The following is a 20,939-nucleotide window of genomic DNA, read 5'->3' as shown; positions in this document are numbered from 1 at the left end:
GGCTCCTTTAAAGAAATAATATCTTTTCATAGGGTGGACGGATCGGCTTTGCGTTGATTATTTTTCTGTTTGGGTGCGGGACTAGAAGGTAAATACTTTTTCATTTTCCCTGTTTTTTCTTCCACATATCGTGGTGGGGTTAAGCTAATCATTCTAAATTAAGCGTCTTTGTACTTAATGGGGGTAATTTTCACTTTGCTAATCGAATAGATTTATTTGATATTTTCGTACACACACTTTGGTTTCCTTATTATTTCGTATCTTTTGTCATTTTTGCTATCAAATGGTCCCTTAACAAGCGACGTGGCGATAAATCAACCACAAATTATTTCAAATAATGAAATAAATTATTAAAACATTTAAAAAAAGAAAATATGTCACTCTCTTTCCAATCCCCTCCTCCTCCCCACCCAGCACCACCACAACTCCCCAAAATCAATGTCCCCTACCCCTCCCTCTCACCAATCAAAACACCCAACTTCAGACCTGTCAATGTATCAGATTTTGATATGAATCCATTGCAATTATGTTTGGTTTACAGAATGAATTTGAGAGGAAATAACTTTCCATATCATTTTTTAAGGGATAAAAAATGAAATATTCATTTTTTATGTTTGGTAATATTGGGAAAGTAACTCGGAGATATCACTTTATTTCATTTCTCATGTTTGTTTTGAGTAGGAATGGAAAACAAAGTTTGTATAATTTTCCAGTTATACCCATATTAAATCAAATAAAAAATGCATTTAATGATATTTTGTAATTCTAAATTGTTAATGGGAACAAAATAATCATGAAAAATGTGCATTTAATGTTGGCTCATTTTCTCAAACTTTTTCATGATGAGGGAAAATAAAACTCAAGGGGAGAGGAGGGTTTCACGTTCGCCCCCTACTCATCCCCAAGCCTCATTTCCTATGAACCAAAAGAGGAATGCTAGCCACCTTTTTTTAGAATTACATAAGGAGTAATGCTATTTAGACACACAACATTGACCACCTTAACTGACCATCTTATGTGGCAACTGATGTGTCATGCCATGTCAATTAATGAATGCTACCATGAGGCCACTCACTAGGAATGCTAGGGTTTTTTAATTTGTTTTTGAATTGACATGACGACATTCATTAATTGACATGACATGACACATCAGTTGCCACATAAGATGGTCAGTTAAGGTGGTCAATGTTGTGTGTCCAAATAGCATTACTCTTAAATAAGAGATGAAATTTTCATTTTAATTGAATGTATCCAATTCAATCTAGCCCACCATACATGGCCTTAAAGTTGAGTTTTTCAACTTCTATCGTACTAATTAGTTCCTTCATGAAGTCCGTTAGAGATGCATGCTCTTACAATCGAACCAAACCGAAGTGCTTCGAATAGCAAATGACCTCAAGTATCAAATTTGAGCTAGCCAAATTTACACTTTTTAAGAAAAAAGAACAAAAAGCGAAGCTATTTTTCATCAAGAACCGCTTTAGAGTAGTACTTGAACCTCTAAGTGAACAAGCATTGTGAGAAGAATGATCCGAACAAGCCATTTGAAAGAGAGAATATTTGGATATACCGTCAAGTAGTTCGAGTAAGAAGAACTTAGTTTAAGGGAGGATATACTGGGGAAGAGGAGGCACTTAATGATACCACATAGTAAGAAGAACTTAGCTTTTGATCAAGAAACCAAATGATACCACATAGCCTCTCCCATACCCTAATCAAGAAACCAAATTATACCAGAGAGCCTCTCCCATACCCAATCTTTATATGTTTATTGTTTTCCATTCACAGAAAATAATTTGCAGGGAAATCTGGATAAATAGCATTCTTAATATATTCTTTATAGAGATTGAAATTTAGACGGCCACAAGTTGTCATACACTCCATGATCAATCCACATTACACCAGTTGCTTTGCAATTAGAACACACCAGAAACACAATACACATAGCAGACAAACTTATAGATGATGTATAATCCAGATAACATGTTCTGCCCTGAGCGTACAGGGAGATGTATTCTGCAGAGAGTTGAGTTGCTGCAACAGCTCAGAAACCATGAATTTTGATGTTGTCTTTCTTCACAATGCCAGCCTGTAGAGAAAACGAGAATCAAGATCAGATTCCTCTAAATTGTTGCATTTTCAAACCATCTAATAGAACTAAGATGCCAAAAACTGAAAACAATCAAGCAAGCACTTCCACAACTTAAGACGACCTATAGTACACATTTAACATAATCTAAACCAATTTTGGGACTGGTAACTACCTGGACGAGGAAGGAAGACACATTCTTTCTCTGATCACCTTGAAGCTGAATGACCTGTAGACAAACAAGATGACAATCAGACGGTGTCTAGTACAAATTAAATTATAGCTTTTACCATATTAAACACACACCTGTCCTAGTTCTGGGTCCTGGACAACTGTACCATTGCAGCAAAATTCCTTCTTAAGGTCTTTGAGTATCTTGTTGTAGCTAAACTCCTTCTTCAATCCCTGCACGGTTGTCAGGCTTTTCCTGCCGTTCCGTTGCTGTATACGAATGTGCACATACTCTTTTGTCCCAGCACCTGAGTCCTCAGCATTTGCCTCAGCAAAGGGATCTGAACCCAAGCATCAGTATTCAAATTAGATTAATGAAGGGAGTCAAAAGAAAGGATGAGAGAGACAAGGAAGCTAAGGAGGGGTGATATCCAAGTCTACAAACACATAATACCTCGTGCAACAATCAAGAGAACTTAAGAGGGGCTAAAAACAGAAGGGGTTTGCATTGTAGAAGTGCATAATTCTTTTTAAATGACTCATTGGTGCCATTTTTCTCCAGTAGAAAAAATAAAGTTATCCTATTTTTTGGTGAATTTTTTTATTTGTTCTCCTTGCTTTAGATTCTAAAAATGGAATCCTTTCCCACTCGATGTTTACTTATTTGGTATTCAGCTATCCAGAATCAAACCTATGTACCTTGAAGTAAAGGCCACTGATTTAGAAGGGGGTAGCCTACCACCGCTTTTTTCATAAGTTCAAGGAAAAATAATAAAATCTATCCTAGACAATGTGGGAAATGTTCAACAAGATTTTTATTCTGTGCTTCAAATGTATACCAATAAAAATGAGTAACAGACTAATAATGAAGTGGCAGCGAGAGTGCATGCGTAATGTTCAAAGAACCCCATGCCCAACCTTATATATTTCATTTCACCACACATACACATTGGTCAAGGTTGGTTTAATCAGATTTTATAGTACATAATCCCAACACCTGAACCAATGACTTCAGATTCATAAAATTGGCGGGAAAACCTAACCATTTAGGTTTCTTTGGGTTGATCAGTTGGTCAGATTTCTGAAGAGTACTAGTTGACACACTCGGTTGATATACAATAAAAACCAATTGCTCAAACAACAGTCCTTCTAAATTGCAGTAGTCTTACATGTTAGTGTCTAAAATGATCCCTTAAGCATTTGGGTATCCAAGTTGTCAACCAATATAATGCCCCAGAGCTATCAAACAACATATCCAAAAGAATTCATATATAGAGTTACAAGCATGTCTGCAAGCGCATAAACACAATGAGTTATGAATAACACTGAACATACCAAAGGCGGTAGGAATCTGTACGTCGAGCTCAGACATGAAACTTGGTTGATTAACCTAAGAGGGCCTGCTAACCAGAATGCTCAGACCTGGATCACATCAAAAAGAAAATCTAAATCACCATTTTATCTGACCAAGATAACCCAAGAATAAAGCTGGTAACAACATAAGAAAGCACAGATAACATAATCCAAAAATTTATAACCCATCTACTTTTGTCAACTTTGTCATCATAAGGGAGTAAACAGACTCTAAATCGAATGCAATTGCAATACAGAAGACATATAATTTTATAAAATCACAGTTTCTTTGGTCCCTAAATTTCTGACTTCCCTATTGATAAGAAACAGAACCTAGTTAAAAGTAAAAATTGAAAACAAAAGAAAAACAAAAAAAACAAAAAGAGGGTTCGAATGACAAAGCACCAAAATTTTGGTTTCATATTAATCAAATATTTTTTTTTAATGATTTTTTTTTTCAAGTATTAGAGAAAAAACAGAGCTCCCAACGAAAAAAGTTATCTTTTATCTTTTTTCAGATCAGATTGTGAAGACTTAGAAGTAAATCATCTAAATAATAAAACTTTGTCTACTCTCTCAGAACATCTTCGCTTCCTAATACTTCCATTCAAACAAAACTAAGAAACGATCTCCAATTTATATACAAAATCCCTAAAATTCAGAGCAGAAATAAAACCATAAAAACCCTAAAACAGAGACAAAGAGGAATCGCGGGAATTCAAGACCCAATTACCTGATCCGATAGTTAGGGTTATGGAATAGGCGATTCGGAAAGAGGAAAAACCCTAACCCCAAAAATCAGATAAGCCTGAGCTCTCTCGACCTCTCTTTTTCTTACTAGATAGCTGTTTGGGAAGACAGAAAAAGTGAATAGAAAATTTGCTTGAGATGGATGTTTTGATAATAGTAAGTTTATTTAATTAATAAAAATAAAAATAGGTAAACAGTGGACTTTGGATTCAGTCGGTTCATCTGCACTCGCAGACGTTTTTATTTGATAGTATACGCGCTGTCAAGGGAACTTTTAAAGTTTGGATCGACAGGTGTCGTTAGGAGAAAGCGAGTGTTAATATGATTGTATTTACGACGGTGTGTGAGGTAGGGAAAGAGCAACAAGGTTTTGCGTTCCTCGTTGAAATAATGGATTTAGTCGGTCTTGTCTGTTCTGGAACGATCAATACGGCATCGTTTGTGGTTGGCGATTGACGTCAACGTTTCACCCACAGCAAACGTTAGGGGGAAAAATTGAAAAATATATGTCATCCTCCTAGAAAATCCTTAATCCCTTATTATTATTATTATTTTTCATACGATTGTTGTATATTGCTTGCCTCGTTCCCTCGAATAGCGCATCTTTAATAGTCTTTAAAATTTGAATGCTAAAATAGGTCACCCGTATGAAAAAAAACTTCCTGAAACAAACTTGTCAAACTTAATCACTAAAGTAGCAACCCCTTTCTCCCTTTTTCGAACTGACAAGTTGACCTTCACTCTTCAAAATATTTAATTTTGCTTTGGAATAATAAAACTTACATTGAAAATGCTAAAAACCTACACTTTTTTTTTTAAATAATAAATACATAGACTTTCTTCACATGTTTCCATCTTCTTCTTTTTTTTTTTATTGGAACAACTCGATGAATTTAGTAGATCTTTTTAGGAGGCCCCAATGACTATAGATAGAACCTATCAAATTTTTAGTTTGAAGAATTCAATTTGCTACTATTATTAGAGATGCTCTTACAGGGGAATGAGGTAAAATATTTTCCTAATCTAAGCACTCTAAATTAACCTAATATACATGATAGTATTTGAACTATAAGGTGTAAAGAGGCAAAGAGGAAGTATTTTTTTTCCATATCGTGTTACGGCGGAGTCGATTCTGAGTTATCAGCTTCGCATTTAGTTGATGATATTTTTTATACACATTCAGTGCCCAATGTAAATTTACAAACCTTTACATCCTCCCACTGCAATAACTTTCAATGATAATATGTGTAAATTTAGTATACATCTACCTTTACACACTACTATTATAAATGCTCTAAAGAGGCAAGCAGTGAACCATGGGCAACTCACACACCCACATCTACTCTTTCTTTTTATCTTTAATAAAAAATAAAAACGTCTTTTCCATTAAGATTTAGAAAATTATGAAAATTTTAATTTTCTTCTTGATGATGAAATCATATTGGAAAATATCATTTTAAAATCATTTCATGACCTATAGTGAGATTATGAGATCTACCGTATATTTGGTGTATAGCACAAAAAGAAAAAATATACCAGTTTATTTTTCTATTGCTGAGCATTTTAATATTATTTTGCATGATGCATGGTGGACATTAGTTTACTAATTTCCTAGGTTCGTTTAACCCAAAACATGCTTAAACATGTTATCAAGCAATCTTCCCTCCCTCAAATTTTTTGTCCTTCATTAACCACCTATAAAAATATCATCAACTCTCGAGCCTAATTACCATCTAATTATAGTTAAAATCCAACCACAATGTCAAAGCTGACAACCCTACCAGCAACATTGTTCACAACCCTACTTCTGATTAGTACATTAATCAGTACTTATGGGGCTAATAGCACCACGATTAACAACGAACATCCTAATAATTGTATGAATTTCCGGACGGAGTTCCTCAGCAACTGTTATACGTTGCTCACGAGATCATGCAACGAGTCAACTCAATGCAACGCGACACAAGTTCACGAAGAATGTTGCCATCGGCTGGAGGTGTTGGATTTGCAGTGTCGTTGTAAAGAGTTGTTGCAGGTGGTTCAAAACTACAGGTTTTTGTTTACACAGGATAACTTGAGAGAAATGACGAGGGTTGCAAATGGGATGTCTTTTACTTGCAACTTGCCACCCTTGTATTACTACTTCATGCTGATCGACACGTGGTTCGACCCTAAAAACAAAGCTTTCTTTTTTAATAAAATTTACACCGAAGAACAAAAGAATGCATGTTTGATACAAGTTTCTACAGAACGCAAGAAACTTCAACATGTCCCTCCAAAGAACAAAAGAATGCATGCCACAACTATACCTGAGAACAGAACGGACTCACAGTTGGGTCAAATGACCTTATGAACTCTATGGAAATAAGTTTGAAGGTCCTCTTAAGCTAATTGTGTGACCCTATGAAATTTTCTCCACCTGTTCGATATTTGATCTGAAGGAAAGGCTTGCTGCACGAGGAACGTTGTGTCGTTTTGGCCCAAGGCTTGCTCGCGAGGAACGATGTATAATACGTGAATTTTATGTGTCTTATTGAGATTTTTGTAAAAAATACATGTATTAAACATGAGAAATACTTGCGTACGTGTATAATGTTGGCTTTTGCAAGGCATTGCAAATATGTTTGAGTTAAAATTAGTCCCACATTGGAAAACTAAAGTTCCTTGAAGGTCTTTATAAGACCTATTCTTGGAAATAAAACAGTTAGGACTCAAACGATTTCACAAAAGACTTAATAAATAGAAATTAATTATTTTGGTGGACTTTTTCTTTAATGTTTTAATATTAAATAATAATGAAAATATAATTCCTAATTAAAGTAATTAAAAAAGACTAAGATATTACTTAATTATATACATTAAATTAAAGAAGTAGGCCAAAAAATAAAAGTAAGGAAATAAATTTCATATCTTTAAAATTAAAAAATTAAAAAAAACCTCTCCTAACGAAAGTTCGTCAGCAGAGGTCTTTGCCGACGAAATTAACGAAATAAATTTTCTTTTTAAACAGTATAGCCTATACTGTTTATATATTTAAAAAAGAACACACCCAACGCCTAGTGCCATGTGTCAAAATGGTACAGTCGCGCGGCTATACGATATTTTAAAAATTGGGAAAAACGAGTATAGCCGCACGACTATCCTATTTCTTAAAAGAATTCAAAAAATCTAGTATAGCTAGTCGGATATACTCTATATATATATATATAGTCTATATGCTACGTGTTAAAAAAGTAAAGCTGTGCTGCTATACTATTTTCAAAAACAATTTTAAAAAAGGGGTCTAGCCGGAAGACTGTACTATTTTTTTTTAAAAGAAGAAAAAAAAACGCACTTATTTGCATTAGTTTATACTTTATAGATCTTAATTTGCTAGTTTCAATATATCCAAAGTAGATATTAATCTTCCCTTATATAATATTTTAATATATATTTTACAACATATGTTATTCTTATTCCATAATATGTGAGAATTATTTGTATAATACGTGAATTTTGTGTGTCTTACTGAAAATTTTGTAAAAAATATGTGTATTAAATGTTAGAAATACGTACGTAAATGTACAATACGACTATTGTACGTTTGCTTTTTAAAAAAGTATGAGACATGTATAGAACACTAATGTATTATTGAAAAATATATGTAAAAGGCTTTGCTTTAAATACAATTTATTTAATGGATTAAGGAGCCACTGAAATTTTCCTGCGTCCAAAAGTCATCTTTTCCGTTTGCTGGAAACTATCTCCTACGGTGGTTTCCAGGTCGCCTTCCGTTTCTCTTAGTCCTAAAGAACTTCTGAATCTCTCTCCACCATGGAAGAGGGCTCTCCGGGTGTTTTCTTGAAAAATTATCACTTTGCTAAGCGGAGTCGAGCCGATTCGGGTCGTCAAGATGGTTTCGTCTCTGATGCAAATCCAGATTTGATGATGGCGCATGATTTGAATCCAGGTCAGAACCTTAATTCTGGTATGGATACCATGGGATTTCCAGGTGTTCAGTATGTGATTGATGGGGCAAGTTTTAGGGATAAACTAATGAATAAGGTCAATCTGGTGAAAAATATTGGCATTGATGTTAATAGTCTAGATACTAATTATGATGAGTTGAACGATGATGAAGATGTAGTGATTTCTCGAGGGGATAGAGGACCCAGCATCCAGTTTTCTGAGAAGGCTATGTCTAGGCTCTGCAAACCTTGGAAGAATGCCTTGATCGTTAAGCTCCTGGGGCGTTCTCATACTTACAATTACCTCCACGATCGGCTGCAACAGATATGGAGTTTGAAAGGAGGCTGGAAACTCGAGGATTTGGTGAATGACTATTTTGTTGTTAAGTTTGAGCTTGAGGAAGATCTGGAGTTTGTCCTAACTGGTGGGCCTTGGATAATTGCGGGACAGTATTTGGTGTTACAGAAATAGAGGCCTCGATTTTGTCCTGCCACTACCCATATTACTCGAATGGCTGCTTGGATTCATGTCTCGGCAATCCATTTGGAGTGCTTTGATGTGTGGGCGTTGAAGCGAATTGGCAACCTGCTGGGTAAACTATTGAAGATTGATGCTCTAACCACATCTCAAAATAGGGGCAAGTTTGCTCGGATGTGTGTTGAGCTAGATCTTACTAAGCCGTTGGAGGCTTTTGTTCAGATTAATCAGGAATGGTATAATATTGAGTATGAGGGCCTACCTGATATCTGTTATTTGTGTGGGCGGTATGGTCACAAGAGAGAGCATTGCGAGAAGAGGATTTCTGCTCCGGTTGTTGTGCCTGGGGAGGGGCAAAGTTCAGTTGTTGAGGATGTTTTGGAAGGCAATGTTGCTATGAATAATGAAGAACTTTTGGAAAACTTACGAGGCCCTTGGATGAATGTTCCAGCAAGGAGAAGGCCTAAGGCAATGCATAAGGATCAGGGGGCAGAAATAATGGGGTTAGAACTAAGGGCTCAAGATTTGATGCCCTACATGGTGTAAGTGAAAATTTTGGCCAAGAAGAAGTGATTGGTAATGGTGCTGATGGGCAAAGTGTCGTTGGGGAAAGGGAACCAGCTACAAGAGATTCAGGCTTGGGTAAGAAAGTGTGGACCAAATCTAAGGCTGTTAAGCCAGATGTTCGAGCTGCCTTGAATGATATCTCCAATATGCCTCAGCAGGATAAAAAGCATTTGACGGCTGCTGCCCGAAAGGAAGGAGGGGCTAAGAGCCCAGGTGTTGGGAATTTAATTGCTAGAGACAAGATGGTAATTGGTGGGAAGAGGGTGGAGAGCTCTCTGCCGTTGCTGGATAAAGTTGCTAATTTGGTCAGTTCTAAGGATGTGAAAAGTGGGAAGGGGATTTATATATTTGGGCATCAACCACCAAATATAGTTAGTAGTATGAGTGTCCAAAAGGATGGAGATGAGATTAATAGTGATGCAGATTCTATTGGTTCTTCTGATCATGAGAGTGTGCCAGAGGGGGAGGATGCTTCTGTGCCTGCGAAAATGGATACTTCTGAGGGTCAAGTGCGACCTTCTACTGGGAAGTTGCTTGATAATACCTTCACGAACACTGAAGGTATGAATTTTGGTTTTTAAGGGTTTAGCCCTTAGGTTGTTTCTCCTTGGTATCTTTTTTATGGATATTGTTTGCTGGAATGTGAGAGGTGCTGCTTGCACCAAATTTCGAGTTAATATGATGGAGTTAATTCACACTCATCGTATGGATATTTTGTTTTTGTGTGAGCCTAGGATTAGTGGCCAAAAAGCTATGGATATGGTGAAATCCTTGGGGTTCTCTTGCGTTGAAATTGTGGATCCTGTGGGTTTTTCAGGTGGCTTATGGTTGCTCTGGCATGGTGACAGAGTTAAAGTTGAGGTTATTGGCACTATGGATCAAGCTATTACAGCTTGTGTTTCATGGCCTGGTCAGGTTCTATGGATGTTGACGGTTGTTTATGCTAAGCCGTGTAGTTGCAAAAGGGAGAAATTATGGGATTATTTGACCTTTGTTGCTAGCTGTCATCAAATGCCTTGGTTGCTTGCTGGTGATTTCAATGAGATGTTGCAAGTTGAAGATAAGCTTGGAGGTGGTCAATCTTGGAGATTCAAGGGTTTTAGGAGATGGTTTTCTAGTAATGAAATGGTGTATCTGGGTTTTTCTGGCCCTAAATTCACTTGGACCAATGGGAGAGTGTTTGAAAGATTGGATAGAGCGGTTTGTAATTTGAAGTGGAGATATTGCTTTGCTGAGGCTAATGTTAAGCATTTGCCTCGAACCAAATAGGATCATTGCCCTATTAAGATTTGTTTGCAGTATGGCTTTCAGTCTAATCCTCATTGCAGGCCCTTTAGATTTGAGATGATGTGGCTGAAGCATCAGGGGTTTAAGGACTTTCTTGGCAAGAGGTGGGATCATTTGCCTGGTTCTGCTATGGATAAATCTTATGCTTTAATTCGTCATCTTCAGCAGTGGAACAGTAATACCTTTGGGCATTTACGAAAGAGGAAGGCTCAGATTTTATCTAGGCTTGCTGGGATTCAAAAGGCTTTATGCAATGGTCCTAATCCTTTTTGTGTCGGTTAGAGTTATCCCTTATTGATGAGTTTAATTGCTTTCTTGAGCAGGAAGCTCTTTTTTGGCAGCAAAAATCCCGGATTCAATGGCTGTAAGAGGGTGATAGGAACACCAAATTTTTTCACATGACCACTGTTATTCACAGGTGGAGAAATAAGATTGAAAGGCTTAAGAATGAGGAAGGTGTTTGGGTGGAGGATGCTGCTCAAATGAAAGGTTTGGCAGTAAACTACTTCACTAACCTTTTTTCTCAATCCAGCTGTTTGCCTTCTGATATTACCATCCCTAATTTGTTTCCTAGAGTTAATTCTTTGGATTTGCATGGTTTATTGAGGCATGTTACTGCTGAGGAAATCAAAGCTAGCTTATTTAATATTGGTAGTTTAAAAGCTCCAGGAGTTGATGGGTTTCCAGCTAGTTTCTATCAATTTAATTGGGATATATGTGCTCCTGATATTGTGGATATGGTTCTGAAATTGTTTCAGGATTGTCTTATTCCTAAAGATTTGAATTACACGTTGATTACTTTGGTCCCTAAGGTGGAAAACCCTTCTTCCATGCTTCAATTTAGGCCTATCAGCTTGTGTTTTGCTTTGTACAAAATTATTTCCAAAATTATTGTTAGTAGATTGAGACCCCTCATGAACCAATGGATCAGTCCAAATCAGGTTAGTTTTGTGCCTGGGAGGCACATAACTGACAATATTTTAATTGCTCAAGAGATGATGTATAAGTTCAGGGTTTCTAAAGGTAAGAAAGGTTTCTTTGCATGGAAGATCGATCTTTCTAAAACTTATGATCGTTTAAGTTGGAAGTTTATTGAGTCTGTTCTTGAGGGATTGGAGTTGCCTGCTCATTATATCAAGCTGATTATGTCTTGTGTTAATTATGTGAGATACCAAGTTTGTGTTAATGGGGAGCTTACTGAAGCCTTTTTGCCTAGTAATGGTATTCGGCAAGGAGATCCTCTCTCCCCTTACTTGTTTGTGTTATGCATTAAGAAATTGTCCCACATCATTTTTGACTCTGTGAATAGAAAGTGTTGGAAGCCTGTGAAGACCTCCCAATCAGGGCCTGCTGTCTCTCATTTATTTTTTGCTGATGATTTGGTGTTGTTTGCTGAAGCTATTATTAAACAAGCTAGAGTTATGAAGAGTTGTCTTGACCTGTTTTGTCAAGCTTCCGGTCAATTGGTTAATTTTGATAAATCGGCTATCTTTTGCTCTCCCAACACTAATAAGGAGTTAGCTAGAGAAATAAGTGGTATTTGTGGCTCTCCTTTGACTAATAATTTGGGAAGGTATTTGGGAATGCCCTTGTTACACTCTAGAGTTACGAAAGGTACTTTTATGGGTATTGTGGACAAGGTGCATAAGAGATTGGCTTCATGGAAGAGTAAATTGCTTTCCTTTGCTGGTCGAACCACTTTGATTCAAGTTGTCATGTCTGCTATGCCTGTGTATGCAATGCAGACTGCTAAGTTGCCTATAAGTACTTGTGAGGAGTTGGACAAGCTTAATAGGAATTTCTTTTAGGGTGGAACTGATGCAAAGCACAAGGTTCATCTCTGTCAGTGGGATTTGGTCTGCAGGCCTAAGAATAAGGGTGGTCTAGGCCTCAAGGTTTCTGCCAATCTGAATCAAGCTCTGCTTGCTAAGATTGGTTGGAGAATTCATAACAATGATCAGGGTTTATGGGTCAAGATGTTTGAAGATAAGTATTTAAAAGGCCAGTCCATTCTTAATCCTTCCCTTCTGTGTAAGAAGGATAGCTCTTCTACTTGGAAAGGTATTATGTATGGTGCCCAGCTTCTTAGACAAGGTATGAGTTGGCGGCTTGGTCGGGGTGATAAGGCTTTGTTTTGGAAGGATCACTGGCTCCATGAAGGTCCTTTGCTGCACCATGAAGGTCTGCTAAATGTTGTTGAGCATGATTGTACTGTGGATAGTTTTTTTAAAAACAGATAGTGGGATATTGATAAATTGAGAGGTGTTGTGACTGAAGAAATTGTACAAAGGATTATTAATTTTCCTATTGGAGCTGGGAGTAATTTGCAGGATACCCAGATATGTAGTGCCACCTAGGATGAGATGTTTTCTGTTAAATCTGCCTATGGTCTTTTTTTCAGGAATTATGGGAGGTCTGATCTTGGTTTGGACATCCTCTGGAAACTTAGGATTCCTCCTAAGCTAAAAATTTTCTTTTGGCTAGTTTTGCAAGGGAGAATTTTGACAAATGAACAACGTGCTAGAAGGCAGTTAACTAGTGACCCAGCCTGTAGTTTTTGTGATGGGTTTTCGGAGTCTATTGTGCATCTCTTGCGCGATTGTCCTAGAGCCAAAGAGGTTTGGAGGGTTGTTGGCTTGCCAATAAAAGTTTCTGCCCTTTCTCATGTTGATGTTATGCCTTGGCTTGTAGGTAATCTTGGTGCTAAGGCTTTTTGGGGGGCTGACATCCCGTGGCACACTGTGTTTATATTTACTTGCTGGTTTATCTGGAAGTGGAGGAACCAGATGATTTTTGCTGAGCAGAAGAAGATGCCTAATTGTCCTCAGAAGATTATTCAATTTGCTGTGAATGATTGGCTTCATTCTATCAATTGTGTTAAGGCCAATTCTACTAAAATTCAGGTGGAGCTTGCTTGGGTGCATCCTGGGATTGGAACTTTTAAATTAAACGTGGATGATACTTGTAAGCCTTGGTCTAGGGCAATTGGTGCTGGGGGTGTTATCCGTGATTCCATGGGAGATTGGGTTGGTGGTTTTTCTGTGAATTTGGGGACTAGTCAGATTTTGGAAGCTGAGCTATGGGGGCTGTTTTTTGGTTTGCAGCTTGCTGAAGCTCGTGGGATCTCTAATCTTGTGATTGATATGGATTCAGCTCTTGTTGTGCATCTCATGATGAGTCCTGATACTTTTGGAGGCCACCCTCTTGCTGGTCTGTTAGCTAGTGGCTGGGATTTTATAAAGCTGATCCGTGATTGTTTATCGTGAGCAGAATTGCTTGGCTGACTGTTTGGCTAATGATAGCTATAATCTGGACTTAGGCGTATGTTGGTTTGACTCAGTGCCTCTTTGGGCTGAAGCTGCTTTGGTTATGGATAGGATTAGGGTCTCTAGATCCCGTTTTGTTCCTGTTGTGTAGGTTCTGTTTGGGGTCTTTTTTTCCCCCTGTGTCATCCAAAAAAAAATATATAACTTATTTAAATAGTATAGGGGGACAGCTGCGCTTTTATACTATTTTTTAAAAAATACACAGCGTATAGCCGCTCGGCTATATGATTTCTTTAAAGACTTTTGAAAAACCGTGTATATCTACTCGGCTATACTACTTCTTTTTAAAAAAAAAATAGAAAAATTGATATTTTTTTTATTAGAACGGATGTGCCTCTGCACCCAAGTTCGAATCCCTTACACACCCTGTAATTTAGATTAAATTAAAATGAAATATTGTTTCTTTTAAAATTAAAAAAAATACAAGTAGCCAAAAAGTATAAACTTTGTAGAATATAAAATTTATTATGCGAGTTTTTCTTACTTTAGCTCGTGAGTCATGACATAAGTTGTTCTAACATTTCACGGTGCAGTGTATATGCAAGCTATATGCTCTATACATGACATTTGGTATAACTTCTAATTTTGCTAAGCTAAAAAGACTTCAGAGAGATTGAAAAAGAAAATGGAGGCGAAGAAGAAGGAGAAAATAAGGAAATATATCTTTTTATTCAACAATTGTTGTTCATCTTTTTAGTATTAAACCTATTTGAACAAGTAGAAATTAAGTGTCACTAAACCAAATAATTAAAAAGATAAATTCGATATTAATACCGGCCAAATGTTGTAGTAAAATCGAATGAGTAAGCAGACAATATGAATCCATGTGCAAGAGCCAGTGATTGGACCACCCCTCTTGTTTATGGGAAAACAGAACCGCTTGGGGACTGACTAATATATAAACATATATGTGTATACATTTTGCTGTATTGTTGTAAAAAAGTGCACAAATTATTTTTTAGGGTTACTTAATAATGTATTTCAACAAAAGTCATCAAAATCTGAAATTGTTTAATCATTAAAATTATTATTCTTGATCTGTAGGTTATTTGATCTTTTAACACGATAATTATATATTATATACGAATTAATGGATCATAATTTTCATCAATTCTGTCTAAGCCTGCATGCATGCGTGGTCATTATCAAGAATTTTATAGTGAGGGTCTTATTAGATGAGGTCCTATCTCTTAATCGTTTAAATTGGTTAGCTATTGAATCAAATTAGTTAATTTAATTCAATAATTAAGAAGTAAGACCTCATCTAAGGGCCTTATATGAGGCCTCACTATAAAATAACTTCATGACACTCAGCAATTGAATCCAATATATCCAAAAAATCTCAGTGGACCAGCTACTTTTTTGGGGTGAGTCTCGCCTAAAAAAGAAAAAGAAAAAGAGGTGCACTTCAGCTATAGTGGGGGCACAAGGCCCAAGCAACACAGTTAAGCCCATCGGCCTATACAACTTAGCTACGAGCATTTTCATTCATTTGCTATGACAAAGAGCAAGGGTAAGTAAGGATGGTTACTGTTTACATGAATGGTATATGGTCCTAGCAATGTATTCTTTGCTTTTTCATATATTGTTATGGCAATTTAAAGGCAATTATTATTCATATGAAATTTTTTATAAATATTTATACGTATGAGATTAATAAAGAAAAAATTGCTAGGTATTTATTTTTAAAAAAAAGAAAGGATTTTTTGGTATTTTTTCAAAAAAATTTTGATTTTTTTTTTCAATTTTTTTCTTGGCTAGAGTCAACGCTAACATTATTGCCCTCAGGCAACAGCTTGGCATGTTCTTGCCTTCGAACCAGCCCAGTCTTAGTGGAGCCCACCATCTGCCCGAGCTGGATTTGATGGTGGAGTGTGTTTTTGTAGCCCAAATAGCTTTTTGCCCTAACAATCCAAACCGGTGGAACTTCTCTAAGATCCAAGGAGAAACTCAAAACTCTCTATGAACATATTCTTCTTTCTATATATGCAATTTGGGAATAACTTATAATTGCACTGACATAAAAAAAAAAAAAAGTGTTGTAAATATCAATAAATATTGGGGGGAGGGTCCATTTGGTCCCGTTATGTAAGGGGGGTCCATTCGGTCCCGTTATGTAATTAATTTTTAATTAAATTCTTTAATTATGTAAAAAATGAGTAAATTTGGGCGTAACTTAAACGTTATGGAGTTTTTTTTTTTTTTTTTGAGGTCCTTTCCTATTGAAAGGGGCGATAGCATATTAAACTCACATAAACAACACGGATGCTAAGACTGAAATCCAAGATCTTGCCTGAGGGAGTAAATACTTCAAACCACTACACTAGTGGGTTTAAATGATAAGGAAAGACACACCTTAGGAAAATTTCTCTCACACACAATCAACATGTCATGGGGATTCAAACCTAAGACATCTAGTCTGCAAATTAATGCCTTTTTAGCAGTAGACTAGAGTCCGTTGACTCCAAAATTCTTTCTTATTCTCTCTATTCTCTCTTTTTTTCTTTCTTTTTTTTTTTTTTTTAAAACACAAACAATTGAATTTAAGGGAAAAAAAAGTGTTCATTTGCATAAAAAAATTATGTACTGATAAGCATAAAGTAAAATAATAATAATAATAAAAAAATCTAGGATCTATTGCGCTTAGTGCTTTCAAGTTATGATTTTTATTTTTTTATTTTTATAGAAGAGTAATAAAATTTTATTAGATAAATAAGAATAAAAAGTACAAAGGACATAGATTATAAAGGGAGTCATACCAATAACAATATGGCAACCATGGGTAAAACTCCCCTAGTGACCCAAGCCAGCCGAAAAGTTGAAATGATCTGAAGAGAACCACACTCTAAAATAACTTTTCTAAAACCCCTTTCAACCACCATAACATCCCCGAATCTAGTCCAATGACATAAAAGACAAAAATTAACAACTAATCGACATGACTCTCTTAAAGAGACAATGAATACTTGGCAAACTCAACTAAGTTTTTGGAATTTATTGACTAACTAAACCAAAATAATAATATAAATATAAAAAAACTACGTCAACAAAAGGAAAACCAACTGCCGCTAATCTTCCTTCGGGGCATGAAATAGAGAGTGTGACATTGTTACTCCAGGGCCTCAACATACTTATAAGAAGTGGATCTACCATGACCAAGCTGCAACACCTCAATGAGCAGCCTAGTAAGATGAGGCATAACAAAAGCAAGCCCATATTTGAGACAGTATATCCGCCAAAAGAAGAGTATATTGACATAGGTCTACCAACATCCGAAGCACACTAAAGATCCAACGAGATCCATCTGAAGCGTTCTCTCTCTCTCTCTCTCTCTTTCTCTCTCTCATATAATAATGTTTTAGTTGTTGATTGCTTTGTGAGATGGTTTACTTTGTGCTGGTAAGAAAAGCATTCTTTAGCCTTTGGTGAATGAAGATTTCAAACTTTTGATTGATTGCTTAATGGATTCGTTGGCGATCACTGATGATCATTCGAGACATCAAGTTCATTTACCAACGTTTCGATGTTGGGCAGTTTCGACACAATTTTAGAAAGGCAGACTTTGTTGTTGATGCATTAGCAAATTAGGACCATTTAATCTTTAATTGTCATATTTGGGAAGACACCCTACACATGTAGCGCCTGTTTTTAATTTTAATAGGATTCAAAATTTAAACAAAAATGTTAATTACATCACATTTACATAACCCCTATCGTATAAAAAAAAATAAAATAATAACCTTTATTATATTGGTGGGCTCCCCGAGTAATATGCCTAGCAGTATCCTTTCCGTGCTTTGCTAAAATACCAATGTGGACAGGAGAGGCCCTCCACCTAACTTTTCTATCTTCTCATAAGAAAATTCGCGAACCTTGCCGTGCCTGCCAGGGAAATGAGTCAATCTTGACACGTGGCGCAGTCCCATTGGGTTGGGTTTTAACGTCACCTTCATTAAGTCGGCAATTGGTCCTCTATAAATGAAGGCGCTTTTCGATGCCAAGCCCTCCATCGTTGAAGAAAGCAAAAGCAAAGCGAAATACTTGAAGCTCATCAAAGTCTCATCAAAGTTCTCTCTAACTCTCTCTCTCTCTCTCAAGGTTCGTATTTCCTATGTAGCTGATCTGTTTCTTCAATATTTTCTTCAGTTTGATTTTGTAATCGTATCGTTGTTAATGATCAAGATGCCAATTTGTTGTTTTTAATTTCGTCAATATTTTATTTGGTTCGATTGTTTAATCCTGTCGTTGTTAATAATCAAGATGCCTTTTTTTTAATCAATTTGTGTACGAAAATTGGTTAGAATCATCTAGATTTGTATGAAATCCTAAATCTTCGCCTGATTTAATCAATTACTTTCGAGGAACAAGTTATGTTTAATTGTATGAATTCCAAGGAACAATAGAAATCAATCAGATACAAGTTGCAATTTTGATTTTAGGGTTTGCTTTGTATTATAATATGCAACTCTCCGCGAAAATTTTTGCATCAATTTTTTTGTTTGGTTATTTGATTGTACAGGAAATTGTTAATTGGTTGCTGTTAACAATCAAGATATGGCAGAGAACTGTTCCGAATCATTCCATATATTTGTGAAATAAGTTTTGTTGATAAAATTGTGTATTGTTGTCTGATTTTAACAAATCACATTACAAGATGCAATTTTGTTTATGTCAAGAAACAAATCTGATTCATGATTGTTTTCTATATATACAGATGCAGATCTTTGTGAAAACCCTCACCGGAAAGACCATCACCCTCGAGGTTGAAAGCTCTGACACGATCGACAATGTCAAAGCCAAGATCCAAGACAAGGAGGGTATTCCCCCAGACCAGCAGAGGCTGATCTTCGCTGGCAAGCAGCTTGAGGATGGTCGCACCCTCGCTGACTACAACATCCAGAAGGAGTCCACCCTCCATCTGGTGCTCCGACTCCGCGGTGGAATGCAAATCTTTGTCAAGACTCTCACCGGAAAGACCATCACTTTGGAGGTTGAGAGCTCCGACACGATTGATAACGTCAAGGCTAAGATCCAAGACAAAGAGGGCATTCCACCAGACCAGCAGAGGCTCATCTTTGCTGGGAAGCAGCTTGAGGATGGCCGCACCCTAGCTGATTACAATATCCAAAAGGAGTCAACCCTTCACTTAGTGCTTCGTCTTCGTGGGGGTATGCAAATCTTTGTCAAGACACTAACTGGGAAGACGATAACCTTGGAGGTTGAAAGCTCGGATACCATAGATAATGTAAAGGCAAAAATTCAGGATAAGGAAGGCATTCCCCCTGATCAGCAGAGGCTAATCTTCGCTGGTAAGCAACTTGAGGATGGCCGCACCCTTGCCGATTATAACATCCAAAAGGAATCAACTCTGCACCTGGTGCTTCGGTTGCGTGGTGGTATGCAAATCTTTGTGAAAACTTTGACTGGGAAGACGATTACTTTGGAAGTGGAAAGCTCAGATACTATTGACAATGTGAAGGCCAAAATCCAGGACAAGGAGGGTATCCCTCCAGACCAGCAGAGGTTGATATTTGCAGGCAAGCAGCTGGAGGATGGAAGGACCCTTGCCGACTACAATATTCAAAAGGAGTCGACCCTGCACTTGGTGCTCCGTCTGCGTGGTGGGATGCAGATCTTTGTGAAGACTCTGACTGGGAAGACGATAACTTTGGAGGTGGAGAGTTCTGATACCATTGATAATGTGAAAGCCAAGATTCAAGACAAGGAGGGCATTCCTCCGGACCAGCAGAGGCTCATCTTTGCCGGTAAGCAGCTGGAGGACGGGAGGACTCTTGCAGATTACAACATTCAGAAGGAGTCTACCCTTCACCTTGTCCTTCGTCTCCGTGGCGGTTTCTGAAGTCTGAATGATGCTTGTGGTTCCATCCTTGTCGGAGCAGTGAGAAGTGACTTTTAAAAAAAATTCTGTAATTTTATATTTGGTACTCTTTAATTGGCCAATGGATGGGTCACCAGAAACTATTTAGTTAATAAATAAAAATGCTTTATATTCCTATACACATTTGGATTTTTTCTGTTTTACATGCATCTGTATTGCTCCGCCTCTGACCGGCAGAGGGGCTCATCTTTGCTGGTAAGCAGCTGGAGGACGGGGAGGACTGTTGCCGATTACAACATTCAGAAGGAATCCACCCTTCACCTAGTCCCTCCGCCTCCGTGGTGGTTATTAGATTTTCGTTGATGCTTGTGGTGCCATCCTTGTTTGAACGGCAGCATTAGCTATAAGAACAAGTTATGTGGTTCTGTATTTTCATGGTCTTGAAATGGCTGATGGATGGATGGCTGATCTTTATTACTCTATTTAGTAACACATGAAATTCCTTTTCATGCACGTCTATTTGCTTTTTTATGTTTTAGTTTATATATCTGAATTGTTCCTTCATGTTGTGCTTGGATTGTTTGGATCAAAGGTGTGGTCTGTTTGCATTACTTGTCTGTTAAGTTCGCACGGATTGATTTCCTGAATCTGGTGCTGCTCACAATTTGTAAGCGGCTCTGATCTTCCTCGTCTTAGTAAGTGGCTCTGTTCTTCCTTCTCTGGGCCATGCTTGGTCTTGGATGATTATTGCGTGTAATTGTTTGTCTTGGTTTTGTCCTCCAGTCAACCGAACAGGATACAATTACTATTTGAAGATTGAACAACAAAAGAATGTTTCTAGACACAAGAAACTCCGAGAAGTCCCAGGAAATTAGTACCACAACTATAAGCATGAGTAACAAGCTAAACTAGAAATATTCAGCTCTAAACATGTAACTATTGAATACATAAGTGTTTTAGATATTCGTATTTTTTACTTTGGCTTCCCCAAGTTTACAATTTTAGTTCCACCCCTATATATGTCACATATATCGAAAATTATATTGCCTATTCATTATAATCATAGTTGTTATCGACGAGTTTTTATATTATGAATGCATAATAGCCTCATCATATAAAATATTAAAAATAT

The 20,939-nt window shown here is 37.0% G+C and overlaps 2 protein-coding genes across 2 annotated transcripts; one reads left to right on the top strand and one right to left on the bottom strand.

The window, feature by feature from the left end:
* LOC18778233 (protein translation factor SUI1 homolog 2) lies at positions 1,810 to 4,506 on the bottom strand. Its single transcript, XM_007213926.2, has 5 exons — positions 4,347 to 4,506; positions 3,596 to 3,682; positions 2,396 to 2,601; positions 2,265 to 2,318; positions 1,810 to 2,089 (listed from the first exon to the last, which is right to left on the bottom strand). The coding sequence occupies exons 2-5, from the start codon at positions 3,630 to 3,632 to the stop codon at positions 2,045 to 2,047; spliced, it is 342 nt and encodes a 113-aa protein (XP_007213988.1). The 5' UTR covers positions 3,633 to 3,682; positions 4,347 to 4,506; the 3' UTR covers positions 1,810 to 2,044.
* On the top strand, positions 17,932 to 19,988 carry LOC18779285 (polyubiquitin). The gene is made up of 2 exons (XM_007211368.2): positions 17,932 to 18,066; positions 18,683 to 19,988. The coding sequence occupies exons 1-2, from the start codon at positions 17,947 to 17,949 to the stop codon at positions 19,826 to 19,828; spliced, it is 1,266 nt and encodes a 421-aa protein (XP_007211430.2). The 5' UTR covers positions 17,932 to 17,946; the 3' UTR covers positions 19,829 to 19,988.

Source organism: Prunus persica, chromosome G4, assembly GCF_000346465.2.
Source record: "Prunus persica cultivar Lovell chromosome G4, Prunus_persica_NCBIv2, whole genome shotgun sequence".
Taxonomy (NCBI): domain Eukaryota; kingdom Viridiplantae; phylum Streptophyta; class Magnoliopsida; order Rosales; family Rosaceae; genus Prunus; species Prunus persica.
This window is presented reverse-complemented; position numbering and strand designations above follow the sequence as displayed.